At 50.4% G+C, this 14,037-nt stretch overlaps 1 protein-coding gene across 1 annotated transcript in view; it reads right to left on the bottom strand.

Moving 5' to 3' along the window:
• Nucleotides 1–5,993: 5,993 nt before the first annotated feature.
• MED27 (mediator complex subunit 27) overlaps nucleotides 5,994–14,037 on the bottom strand; it is a 119,082-nt gene continuing 111,038 nt past the window's right edge. Inside the window, exons 7-8 of the mRNA XM_075260287.1 lie at nucleotides 8,877–8,954; nucleotides 5,994–6,383 (exon numbers count right to left, since the gene is read on the bottom strand). Of these exons, the coding sequence (XP_075116388.1) occupies nucleotides 6,249–6,383; nucleotides 8,877–8,954 (213 nt within the window). The 3' untranslated portion in view covers nucleotides 5,994–6,248. The remainder of the gene's footprint in view (nucleotides 6,384–8,876; nucleotides 8,955–14,037) is intronic.

Here is a 14,037-nt window from a genome sequence, read left to right as displayed (position 1 = left end):
CCAGCAGAATAGTGAGCGCAGCTCTGGAGTATAATACAGGATAAGTAATGTAATGTATGTACACAGTGACTGTATCAGCAGAATAGTGAGCGCAGCTCTGGAGCGTAATACAGGATAAGTAATGTATGTACACAGTGACTGTACCAGCGGAATAGTGAGCACAGCTCTGGGGTATAATACAGGATAAGTAATGTAATGTATATACACAGTGACTGTACCAGCAGAATAGTGAGCGCAGCTCTGGAGTATAATACAGGATAAGTAATGTAATGTATGTACACAGTGACTGCACCAGCAGAATAGTGAGCGCAGCTCTGGAGTATAATACAGGATAAGTAATGTAATGTATGTACACAGTGACTGCACCAGCAGAATAGTGAGCGCAGCTCTGGAGTATAATACAGGATAAGTAATGTAATGTATGTACACAGTGACTGTACCAGCAGAATAGTGAGCGCAGCTCTGGAGTATAATACAGGATAAGTAATGTAATGTATGTACACAGTGACTGTACCAGCAGAATAGTGAGCGCAGCTCTGGAATATAATACAGGGTGTAATTTAGGATCATGACTATTACTGACATGGAGTTTTAGTTCTTCCTACCACATAATATGATGTTTAGTTTTTAACACTTCAGATGTAGAACTGCAAGTCCCAGAAATGTCTACAACCTTACTATCCCCCTCCCCCTATTTTAGAGGTTTGGCGAGGACACGGCTCCGCCATCGCTTCTCTGTACTCCTTGGATTAATTATTCATGGCTATGTTTATTTTGGTCCAATAAAGTCACCTTGTTCCTTGGCTTTGATGGGATGGGATTGAGGATGTGACGGGGATTGTCAGGAGGAAGCTCTGCCAAGACGACGAGCAGAACCGCACATAACTTTATCTTCTAATTTTTGACAGCAAAACTAAGAAACCGGCATGAGAGCGGACGGCGGGGGTCCCGATACTGGAGATTCTGCACTCAGACGCGTTACTGCACATCAAGGGTTTCAATGTCAATCACATTCTTTACAACAATATATCCAAGTGAGCACTCATCTAATGTGTCATCTGTGTAACGTATCAGATGGAGGAAACGGATTATATAATGTCCTGATAGAAAACAGAGAGCAGAGAGCACCCCGACATGTGCCCAGAAATAACCACAAAAACAAATATACATATATATATACACTAAAACTAATGATGGGGGGGCAGGCTGACACTCGGGGTACAGGATAATGACAGGCTGACACTCGGGGTACAGGATAATGACAGGCTGACACTCGCGGTACAGGATAATGACAGGCTGACACTCGGGGTACAGGATAATGACAGGCTGACACTCGGGGTACAGGATAATGACAGGCTGACACTCGGGGTACAGCATAATGACAGGCTGATACTCGGGGTACAGAGTAATGACAGGCTGACACTCGGTACAGGATAATGACAGCTGATACTCGGGGTACGGGATAATGACAGGCTGATACTCGGGGTACGGGATAATGACAGGCTGATACTCGGGGTACGGGATAATGACAGACTGACACTCGGGGTATGGGATAATGACAGGCTGATACTCGGGGTACAGGGTAATGACAGGCAGACACTCGGGGTACGGGATAATGACAGGCTGACACTCGGGGTACGGGATAATGACAGGCAGACACTCGGGGTACGGGATAATGACAGGCTGATACTCGGGGTACGGGATAATGACAGGCTCACACTCGGGGTACAGGATAATGACAGGCAGACACTCGGGGTACGGGATAATGACAGGCTGACACTCGGGGTACGGGATAATGACAGGCTGATACTCGGGGTACGGGATAATGACAGGCTGATACTCGGGGTACGGGATAATGACAGGCTGACACTGGGGGTACGGGATAATGACAGGCTGACACTGGGGGTACAGGATAATGACAGGCAGACACTCGGGGTACAGGATAATGACAGGCTGATACTCGGGGTACAGGATAATTACAGGCTGACACTCGGGGTACAGGATAATGACAGGCTGATACTCGGGGTACGGGATAATGACAGGCTGACACTCGGGGTAAGGGATAATGACAGGCTGACACTGGGGGTACAGGATAATGACAGGCTGACACTCGGGGTACAGGATAATGACAGGCTGACACTGGGGGTACAGGATAATGACAGGCTGACACTGGGGGTACAGGATAATGACAGGCTGACACTGGGGGTACAGGATAATGACAGGCTGACACTGGGGGTACAGGATAATGACAGGCTGACACTCGGGGTACAGGATAATGGCAGGCTGACACTCGGGGTACAGGATAATGACAGGCTGACACTCGGGGTACAGGATAATGACAGGCTGACACTGGGGGTACAGGATAATGACAGGCTGACACTCGGGGTACAGGATAATGACAGGCTGACACTCGGGGTACGGGATAATGACAGGCTGACACTCGGGGTACAGGATAATGACAGGCTGATACTCGGGGTACGGGATAATGACAGGCTGACACTGGGGGTACAGGATAATGACAGGCTGACACTCGGGGTACAGGATAATGACAGGCTGATACTCGGGGTACGGGATAATGACAGGCTGACACTGGGGGTACAGGATAATGACAGGCTGACACTCGGGGTACGGGATAATGACAGGCATCTACTACATTACCTGTACTCAGAGAGTTATCACTGTGTTATCTGTGATGTTACATAGGACTGCCGGTGACATCTACTACACTATCTGTCCCCCTACCCCTGGTGTGTGTGACCGCTCCAGCTCTGCTACATATGCAGTAGATTTTAGACTTCTTACAAGGACCTCTCCACCATATTGCGACTTACAATATAAGACAACACTGATGAATGTCACTTTCCTGCTGAATTATGGGGGACGTTGCGATCCTCGGGGGCTTCTGGATGGAGATGACTTTTACGACCTGATGATTCGGAAAACTTTTTCCCATAAATGGAAACAGAGCCCAAAGGGGACCCGGGAGGAAGCGCGGCCGCTGACAGGAGGCCTTGAGGAGGAAATTGCTCTGTTTTTCTATGTCTTGATCAATATGAGCTCCTGAGGCAAACAGAGTAACAGCAGCAAACGGCCATGAAAAATTCATGATGGGGGACTGGGGGGTCCCAAGGGGCACAAATTAAACAATCCCCTACAAGTGTACAGTATTGACATTGAAATGGAAGTGAGAAGAGGGAGGTGAAGGTAAGAGGACACGTCTGCTCAGATACGGCAGAAGATTCTCCGTAGATCTAAGACCTGAGCGGTCTCGGATGGGTCGTGTCTGGTATTTTAGTGAATGGGACTGAGCTGTGAGACCAGACAAGGAGTCGGATCTGGTCACCCCTGCCTTGTGCTAGACACTAAAGAAGGCTGGGGAAGAGAAGACGCGAAGCCTAAGAAAACGTCTACCACAATAGGGCGTCTTCTCGTAGGGGGAGGGTATTCTATAGGCCAGGACACACGATCACCCTATTCATGGCCGCACATGCGGAGACCCCCAGAGATACTCAACAGACTCGCAACCTCCACTCATTTCTATAGGAATAAGGAAGGAGCAGACGACATGTTGGGAGAATCTTCTCACTGCGACCGTACAAGTAGCTCTGACACCTGACAACACGACACCGCCACCACCGACTTCTATGGCGGGCGAAGACTTGATATGCCTGGACAGAAGTTTGCAAGACCCCTCCGTCTGCGCTGCGATGACTTCTTACAATTCAGATACGTCACATGACACAATAGCTACACGCAACGGATCAGCCAATACCAAGCGCAAACGGTGCAAGTCATTGAACATGGCAGATACATGGAGAGGGGGGAGTCTATAGACGCAGAGTAGACAGGTCCGGGCTCTCGTAATATATAGGGGGCATCTGGTGCGGGGTCTGATATTAATATTGGGGGATCAGGTCAATGGCCTGTTATTAATATTGGGGATCAGGTCCACGGTCTGATACTAGTATGGGGGGGGGGTCTATATACATTTTGAAGACCGTTCTCTACCCCATGAGACCACTCCCCTCTATCCTTTCAGCTTGTCTTGACTCTTTGGTGGATATGGGGGAGGGGGACGGGTTTTGCGTACCCTACAAACGAGTTAAAGGGGTCTTTCCTGGCGACAGGATCCCTGTAATGGACACAAGGCAGACCCCATCAGTAACACAGTCATCTCAATAGACATGGTGTATACGGCTGCACGTGCAATGGCCGTGAGAGGGTTAAGTCCGTCCAGGAACTGCCATAAAGCAGAATAAGGAAGGTAATTGTGTGGTGAGGGGATCAATAGCTCTTCTTCATCTTATTCAGGACAACCATCCTCCTGCCTTTTAAGTCTAATGGTTTGCTTGTAGCACAGGCCAAGATGTCACCGGGTACGTGGAGCGGAGCGATGGGACGCAGCGAGCCCCCCGCCCGAGGATCCCCGCAGCAGACTGACGCCAGACTTCTGCAGGTGAAACGGCCAAGCACTAAAAGCTCTGCCGGCCACCTCAGCGATAAGCAGCGAGCCCCATATATAATTAATACCGCTATATAGCGTCCAGAAAACGTGCTGCGGCCTGCAGATTCCTAGAGAACCAAGCCTTAAAGGGGAACTCCGGCCAAAACATAAAAAAAGAGTGATGACGACTATATGGATTGCTGCAGTCTCCTAACTACTTCCCAGGCACAGCGCCCCACCTTGTATAGTGGCTCTACTTGGTAGTGCAGCTCAGCCCTGTTCATTTGTATGGAACTGAGCTACGGTATGGCCATGTGACCAATGGCCGTGATGTCATTGGCCAGGGAACAGTAAGCGGCACTCTATATCACAGGCCTGGACAACCCCTGACTACCCTCGCCCCACAATTAAGGGGTGGTGATTAGACTAATACATCTGCTTTCTTTCAGGAAGAGCGCCACACCTGTCCTCAGGGAATGTCAGGTACTGCAGCTCAGCTCCACTAAAATGAATGGGATGAGTTGTAATACCACATATAACCTGTGGAGAGGAGTGGCGCTATTGTAGCAAAAACAACTCCTTTAATGGGATTGGCTAGTGTTATGTAACGGAAGGCAGATGACTCGATAGGAACATCTTCTACAACTTACCAACTTGTCTCACAATTTCTAAGATCTCCGCTTGCCGTCAGGGAATTCGTGCTTATATCCTGATACAACTGTGACAAACCCTCCGCTGTAATGTGTCTTCAGAACAAACCCCATCACCAATATGAACTCATTGGTCTTTCGTATAACATGGCGCCCGAGGCGTAGAAAGAGGGAAGTGGCGAATCTATAACGGAATAAGAGCCGTGCGCCAAAGACGCGCCATAATAACAGGGGTGTAGGCCAAAAACAGGCGCACAGGTCATAGTAAAATTTGTTGTTTTTGTTCCAGTTTTTGCAGCGAAACCTCATTAGGACGGGGATGGATTAAGGCGTCGCGGCGTTGGCTAATGATCTGCGCGCTCAGACGAAGCTTCCTGTTTGTGTGTGATCTCTCCATGAACCTTCTGGGGGCGGCGGGGGGAAATGATCTCAGCTAAAGGACCCACGAAATGGAGAGACGACTGCTGGGGATTTAAAGGAGAAGGACAAAATACAACAAGAGCGCCCCCTACTGCGGTTAAAGGGGATGTCCACTTTGGATAACCAGTCTATTGTATACAGCAGCCCTAGAAACGCTGGATTATTCCATAATTTGCCCCAAAACCCTTTCATTTCTTTATTAAGTCTCGGTATCTTTTTTTTAAGTCCCCCTTCCCCCCCATACAATATACCCCAATACATACACCCCATATGTGTAATACGGAAAACTCCTGTATGGCGTAGTAGTGCGGCACAGAGCAGAAAGGGGTTAAGATCCTCGCTTAGTATCGGTGTCAGTTCACATCACAAAACTCGCTTTTTTTCATTAAACACAAATATTTATATATATATATATTTTTTTTTTTAATAAAATTGAAAAAAATATTAATGGAAAATCCAAAATTTTTTGTACAACGCCAACTATGGGCCAACGATCAAACAGTCCACGTCTTCTTGTTCTTGCCAAATCCTTAACGCCCCTCGAGTCCAAGATCTGAGAAGTTTCCAAATGTCCCCATGGCGGCTGAGGCGAGGAGCGAGCTGGAACATGAAGGTCTCCTCCGTGCAAGGTCCGAGACCCCCGAAAGCTGCAAATATCTTCATCGCAGTCCAATAACTGTACAGAAAGCGGGCATGGGAGTAACACCCCCTCCCCCCAGGCCATAGGTGGGCCCCTACTGGCGGCAGGTATCATGGAAGGCCTCTAAGGTTCGGAAATCCCTCCACGTGGGTGGCAGACCGTCCTGCAAGAACTTTCCGCAGCGCTGGCACGGAGCCTGGAACAGCTTGATATAACTTCTTAACCAGGTCTGCAAAGGGAAGGAGGGGGGAGAAGAAGTGGAATCAAAAATGTCATCCTAGCTGTCATGTTTAATGCTCTGGGTGACGGGATGAGGCGCTCTGGCTCGCGCCCAGGCCAGACATGCTGATCTCACAACCGCCAAAGTGTGCAAATAACGCCACCGCTTCTACATCTCACAAGGTCACAAGAAAGCTGATATATAATAAAGAAAATAAGAAAAAAGTGCCAGAAATTGTATTTTTTTTTTTCTTTCTTTTTCCTCCAAGGCTCAGCGATCCTAAAAGCGGCATCCCATATGGCGAGGAAACGTTATTTACCCGGCAGTATGACCGCCATGGGCACCAGAAATACTCTGCGCTGCTCAGAGACAGAGATATTAATACAGCAATGTGAAATAGAGGGAGAAAAAATGTTAAAGGGGCGCTCCGCCCAAATCTTATCAATAAAGCCGGCTTAAAGGGATCGCCACTGATATAAGTGGTCGCCCCGTCAGCCATTGACAATCCCTCCGCCTACATGGTGAGCAGCCGTGGGGTCTACTGGTATGGCTGTGAAATGTAGTAGGATAAGGCTTTATTCACACTATTGATAGAATACGGGTGTCTACAAGTCGATGGAGTGGCCGCCTTCTACAAGTCTGACCCCTGGTTGGTCCCGTCCCCTTTGCCCCGCCCCTGAGGAACGGCCCTGTATTAAACATAGGGGTACGTTCTTACACTAAGGGCCCTGACATGATTATGGTGAGGCCGTTATCTTCTATGAACACCAGTGGGGTGATATCCTCGCTGGGTAAGGACGCCATGTTCTGCTATTTCTCTAGGGGCGTCCTCCATTAATGGAGCTTTCCTACACAGGCCCAGATGAGCTGCACAATGTTGTCCCTGCCATGTCCACCATAGGAGGGGGTACGGGGGGGCTCAGCAGAAAATGACATTTTACTAGATGTATTTCTCAGGCATTAGGTGCCTGTTCCCACAGTAACCAGCGAGTCCGAGACGTCTTCCCGCTGATGAATGAGACGATATCGGCGCCACATTCTGCGGCCGGCTCCCTTTGTATCCAGGAGGAACGCATCCCTCTAAAATCCTGACAGGTTTTGGGAAAATGAGAGCGGTGCGATCGGTGGGTAAATAAAAACCTGAGGGAGGCGAAATAGTTACAGACTCAATATGTCTTCCTTCAATCAATACGGAGGAGAGAATGAGGGATGGGATGCGGCCCGGGACGCACATTTGTCTGAGCTCCTGCAGAAACCGTCAATATCCGACATTGCAAAAAAACAAACACTTAAAGGGGCAGCCCCGCGATGGAGTCATAAAAGGGAAGAGAAGGATCTAGGACAAAGCTCCGGCTGCTACAAAAGACAAGATCCTTCATACATGGCCGACTCTAGACCGTGAAGGGTTAATGTGAAGTTTTTGCAAAATATTGTCGAACTATGCCGAGAGCTTGTGAGTGGGCCGCCCAATTCTGGGGTACACCCTGCTCTTATATAATGTAGACAGCCCATCACTCCCAGGATTGGTCTCCGGTCACTACATGGCGGGGGGCATATGGGTAAGATCTACACCTCAGCTGACCGGAGACGGGTGCAGGATATCGGCACTTATATTGAGCGTCTGTCAGACTCTTCGGAAAAAGGATCTCAGCTGGAGCTACAGCCGATCAATCGCAACGGCCGCAGAGTAACCCGCTGCTGACGGTGCTGCCAGGCTCCGCGTTTCCAGAATGTTCCACTTGTCAGACCAAATCTGGAAACACGGAGTGGGGGGTATAGATAAGTAGTGAGTGATATGTAGGTAATGCGAAGGCCATTAGACTGCAGGAACCCCTCCTGGGCCATATACATTAGGGCTCTATTCATAAGGTTGCAGTCCAACATGGCGACCACTGAAATCAATAGACATGGCTGCCTGCACCGGACGGCCTGGACCAGGCTCTCAGGTGGGTCGCAGGTGTCAGGGGACAGACCCTAAAGCGAACCCTAGCACAGCAGTCCAGCCCCGGCCGCCAAGGGGTGTGTGCTGTCCGGAGCCGGTCTAACGCCCGATACGCTGCACTAGTACCTGGATACTGTATATGGGGGTGATATATACTTCGCTGTATTGAGTGTTGTGAGTTATTGGAGTCTTAAGACATTTTAGGGGCTGGTCAGGGGTCTATGCATGCACTATAAATGAGCCTGCCATAGAGGTGACCTGACAAGTGTCCGATTATCAGATTAATTCCTGCCAGGATATCCGGATTAGAGGAAGTGTCACTGTAGCTACAGGTGTAATAGTAGAGATGGAGGAGGGGGAGGCGGAGGGGCAGGCGGGGGTCCCCTGGGTGAAAGTTTAACACAAGAAGATTGGAGAACAGAACAAGGGAAGGATAAAACACTGGAAATCAATAATCTCTGAATCGTCCATTCTGCAAATGCAAAAGACGTGATAAAGCTTCTCCCCTGCACCCGCCGCGCCTGGTTATAAAGTGGCGAGGCTTCTGGGCACGTACTCACCATAAAGGATCGCACCACCACGTCGGGCATCTGCGGCAGCTGGTAATGTAGCAGAGCTGTTGTGGCGTGGTCTGTAACCTGGAATATAAGACAAGAACAAAACACATTGAGTCAGGCTGGTCATTCTGGGACTTGTAGTACAAAAGGTTGCAAAGGGGAGGGAGCCCCAAAGCAAATACTAACGGCGAAATAATTTTTTAGTCCCCTCCACCCATCCGCTGTCTCCTTTGCATTAAGGGGCCATACTGGGACACAAGAGCCAGAGACCCAATGAACAAACCCAAATCTAGGATCGGTTCACTTAGACTACAGGGGGTGCACCAAAGCTAAAACCTGGAGGCAGTATTGGCCTAATGCAGAGAGTCCTGAGAATGGGGCATGGGGGCCCGGACTCCCTGGGGTCACAGCCGATGCACGGCACATGGGGGGAGGGAGGAATAAATGAAAGGGATTGGAATAGTTTGACGGAATTCTTTTTGGGATTAATTATAGACTGATGCGGAGCGGCCTGTGGCGCCCGGACGGAGGAGAGCGCGGCGCGGTGACAGGAGTTTGTAGTGACTCTTGTCTGGATCCGGAGAGGAGATAATAGTCAGCCGCAGACAGCCGCCCCACTGCAAATTCCCACCTTCCCGAAAATTATTTGACACATCTAAAAAGTGTAACTACACATCTGGTGAAACGCGAGCCTGCAGGCAACAGGGCTGTCAATCGCCGAGACAGCCTTTATCCGAGCAAACAGCGGCAAGAAAAACACGGCGAGATCAATGATGAACGGGGGAGACAAAAACAAAGCTGAGAAACATTGAGATGTATGGGGGGGAGGGAAGAGCAATGGCGGAAAGTTACCTGCCAGGGACAGGAGTGACGGAAGCGAGAAGATCAATAGGCGCAGGAGGTGTCAGCGCTGCCCTAATCTCTGCGCCATGATCGGGACATCCATGTCCTAGACTCGCGGCGGACTGTTGCAGTCAGTGGTATCCGTGTCCTCACCCACCTGCTCACTGCTTCACGTCTGGGCCATGCAGAGCCTAGTTCACACAGTGCAGTGCCGCGACGTCATCCTGCTGCCTGCGCCAAGTCAACTCAATGAGTTCTGAGCTGCTCCTCTTCATGTGGTAATAGAGAGCAGGGCGCAGCCATCATGGCGGTCGGGGACGATAGAATTACTTGAACAGAGTCCATCTTATTTCTATTACTTGAGTGCTTGTCACCCAGCTTTCCTAGAGTCCTGAACAGCGCGTCTGCTTAGATATGCAGTGATACTAAAGCAGGGTATATACCTTTGTCTAACTATACACATTCGACATTCAGGAATTTAAGAAAGCTGAGTGACAACCCACATAAGAGCCGTGTTAGTAATCATGTAGATTTTCACCCAGCTTTCCCAGAATCGTCTTAACACCCTGACTGAAGAGGATGACCCTGGAGCGTAAGATTCCTGGAGCCTCTTTATCTGACATATCATAGACTTGAAGTGGTCAATTCTGAAGATGGCTGGTGGTCACCCAGCTTTCCCAAAAAGAGATAAAGCCAAGGAGAAGTGATATGACCCACTTGGGAGCAATAAAAACGGTTAAACAGGAGGTCACCCAGCTTTTCCAAAAACGCAGTATCACTAAGGAGAGGCTGTAATGGCGGCCATGTTGGCCATCACCCAGCTTTCCTAGAACCCGCTACAAACTAGGGAGAGGCTACTCTAACAGTCACCCAGCTTTCCTAGAAGCAGTAAAAGCTGGTCAGATGACAGGTGTACCTATTTAGGAGCAGGTGCGATCGCTCGGCCCAGTTATTGACAGCTGGTAACGTACGCCGGGCCGGACATGATGAACATGTGACGCGCTGGGCTTCATGTCGGCGGTGCGCAGGGTATCGATCGCCCCCAACAAAGGAGAACTGATAAATACAATTTGCTTGTAACATTCTGACCCTATTAGTCTCATATTAAGGCTTCTGGGAAGACAGATGGCGGGCGGCTTGGTGAATGACCGTGAAGTTGCGCCCTCGCTCACCTTGAGCCCGGATCATCAATAGCCGGATCTATCGGCCTCATGAATGCATTCATGCTCCGCTCTGTAGCCGGCTTGCACGCTATTGACGGGAATATATTTTCATACATTAGCCGTATTGTCTCTGCTGCATCTTTGCAGTGTGGAGCGGGGAGGGGGCGTCCAGCCTGTGGCCTGATGGTACCTGCAGGGGGCAGGCTGGCTGGTAATGGCCGCAGAGGTCTGCGAGGTCCACGCTAATTATTTACTCGCAAATTCCTTCAAGGACGCCAAAACTTTGACTAATGATTTGATATTTTTAATCAAAAGTTTATTCTGTGAAAGGCTGAGGCTGAACCTGCAAGACCCGACTAATGCAGACTGGACGAACCCAAGATGGCGGCCTCCGCTGGGGGTGCACTTCCTGCAGGAAATGGTGGATATTTACTCTTTCAGTGTCTCGAATGGTGCACAGATCAGCACAACTGCCTAGTGACTCCTCCAGTTGTGTGTGTCAGTCTATACTGCAGCTCTGGCATTCTGTTTGTGAATCTGGAAGATCTGAATGCGCAGAGCAGTAGGTCCCGCACATATATTCATCTATATGTAGTCAGAGATGAAGACGAAGGGCGCTCTGACTTTGGCGGGTACGAGGCCCTCTAGACTGGCTGGCAGGATAAGGGTGAATGGAGCTCGCAGAGACCCAGGCACATTCAGAAGAATGGGACCGATTACCTGCCACAAATCTGCAGTGTGCACATTGCTTCGGCAGACTTAATGGAGTAACGACCTGCGAAACGGTTAACGTTGGACGCGATGGCGGCGGCTATAATCAGCCCGGCCTCCCGATGGGGCATTCATGGGCATTTTGGCTTTTGTTTGGTTTCTTCTGAAGCTCGGCATGCCGCGCGGCGCTGTGTCTACTAACTTACCATCGTCTATTCATCTCGGAGCTGGCTACCTGGAGTTCTGTCTGAAGAGCGGCCGCACACATCGGGGAGCGAGAGCGGCCGGACCGCCAGGACGCTCTAAACAGCCCATTTACTGGAGGAGTGTAAATGCCACCATGGCCGGAGCCTATCTGTGGTCGGTGGGGGGCCCATTCAGCCTCCATTGTGGCAGTGCCCCCTCCGGGAACCAGGCTCGCCTTTTATCCGCGGTCTATTGTGGCAGACAATACCAGTCAGATTTAGACTTGGACGACACAAAGGGAAGGCGTGGAGGGCGGCTCTGCCCCTAGGATCAGGTTCATGATCGCCCCGGAGGGTTTCAGTAATTTGTGCCGTAAATTAGTATTCAAGTCTCCGGATTCAGAGGGCAAAGGCAGAAAGTGACACCGCCAGACTCATTACAAGTACTCTGTGACACCCGCTATACACAGGGGGCTTTGTAGGGTCCGCATATCACCGAGCTGCTGCAACGTGGGCCTGAAAGAATCTTCAGTCTATGAAGGGGTTAAAGACAGATCGACTAGTTAGGATTAAAAACAATCATCTCCGGTGACCATCGTGTCCCCTCCAGGTCATAGGGACGCCCAGTGCAGCTCTACAGTGCGAGGGGCCTGACAAAGGCTCCACCGGCTTAAGGGGTAATTCACACAATGCGACTAAAACTTAAACGTAACCAGAAGGTCCCAGTCTAGAAATATATAAAGAATACAGATCTGAGCTCCTGCCGGTCTCTGCAGCAATGGCTCCTGTCTGCTCTGTCTGCCTGATGGAGGCTGACCTGCCCCAAAGAAGAAGTCAGGCCCTGCAGACTATTTATAGGAGAGCTCAGTGACCCCATGTCCCTAAGACCCTCTGGCTCTGTTCCCAACTATGCTCCGGTCTCAACCTGACCTCTCTCCTGACACTGACCCTTTTCTCTGCTCCTTACCTCTCTCCTGACTCTGACCCTTGTCTTGGTTCCTGGCTAGAGATGAGCAAGTACTGTTCGGATCAGCCGATCCGAACAGCACGCTCCATAGAAATGAATGGAAGCACCTGGTACTTCCGCTTTGATGCCGGCCGGCTGCTTAACCCCCCGCGTGCCGGCTACGTCCATTCATTTCTATGCGAGCGTGCTGTTCGGATCGGCTGATCCGAACAGTACTCACTCATCTCTATTCCTGGCCTCTCTCCTGACTCTGACCCTTGGCTCTGTTCCTGACCTCTCTCCTGACTCTGACCCATTGCTCTGCTCCTGACTATGGTCCAGTCTCTGACCCTTGGCTCAGTTCCTAGCCTCTCTCCTGACTCTGACCTCTCTCCTGATTCTGACCTTTGTCTCGGTTCCTGGCCTCTCTCCTGATTCTGACCCTTGGCTCTGTTCCTGACCTCTCTCCTGTCTCTGACCCATTGCTCTGTTCCTGAATATGGTCCAGTCTCTGACCCTTGGCTCGGTTCCTGGCCTCTCTCCTGACTTAGACCCTTGTCTCGGTTCCTGACCTCTCTCCTGATTCTGACCCTTCGCTCTGTTCCTGACTCTGACCTTTGGCTCTGTTCCTGACCCCTCCGCTGATTCTGACCCTTGGCTCTGTTCCTGACCTCTCTCCTGACTCTGACCCTTGTCTCGGTTCCTGACCTCTCTCCTGACTCTGACCCTTGGCTCTGTTCCTGACTACGGTCCAGTCTCTGACCCTTGCCTCTGTTCCTGACTACGGTCCAGTCTCTGACCCTTGGCTCTGTTCCTGACTATGGTCCAGTCTCTGACCCTTGGCTCTGTTCCTGACTACGGTCCAGTCTCTGACCCTTGGCTCTGTTCCTGACTACGGTCCAGTCTCTGACCCTTGGCTCTGTTCCTGACTACGGTCCAGTCTCTGACCCTTGGCTCTGTTCCTGACTATGGTCCAGTCTCTGACCCTTGCCTCTGTTCCTGACTACGGTCCAGTCTCTGACCCTTGGCTCTGTTCCTGACTATGGTCCAGTCTCTGACCCTCGGCTCGGTTCCTGACTATGGTCCAGTCTCTGACCCTCGGCTCTGTTCCTGACTATGGTCCGGTCTCTGACCCTTGGCTCTGTTCCTGACTATGGTCCGGTCTCTGACCCTTGGCTCTGTTCCTGACTACGGTCCAGTCTCTGACCCTTGGCTCTGTTCCTCACTATGCTATTGTTCTATTAGTGTTACTGCCACTAATAACTATTTTGGGGACTGCTCAGGAACGTCTATTCCATCACATGGGGGGTAAGGCT

Source organism: Leptodactylus fuscus, chromosome 11 (assembly GCF_031893055.1).
Source record: "Leptodactylus fuscus isolate aLepFus1 chromosome 11, aLepFus1.hap2, whole genome shotgun sequence".
Lineage (NCBI taxonomy): Eukaryota > Metazoa > Chordata > Amphibia > Anura > Leptodactylidae > Leptodactylus > Leptodactylus fuscus.
Note: the sequence above shows the minus strand (reverse complement) of the source record. Positions and strands in the feature narration are given on the sequence as shown.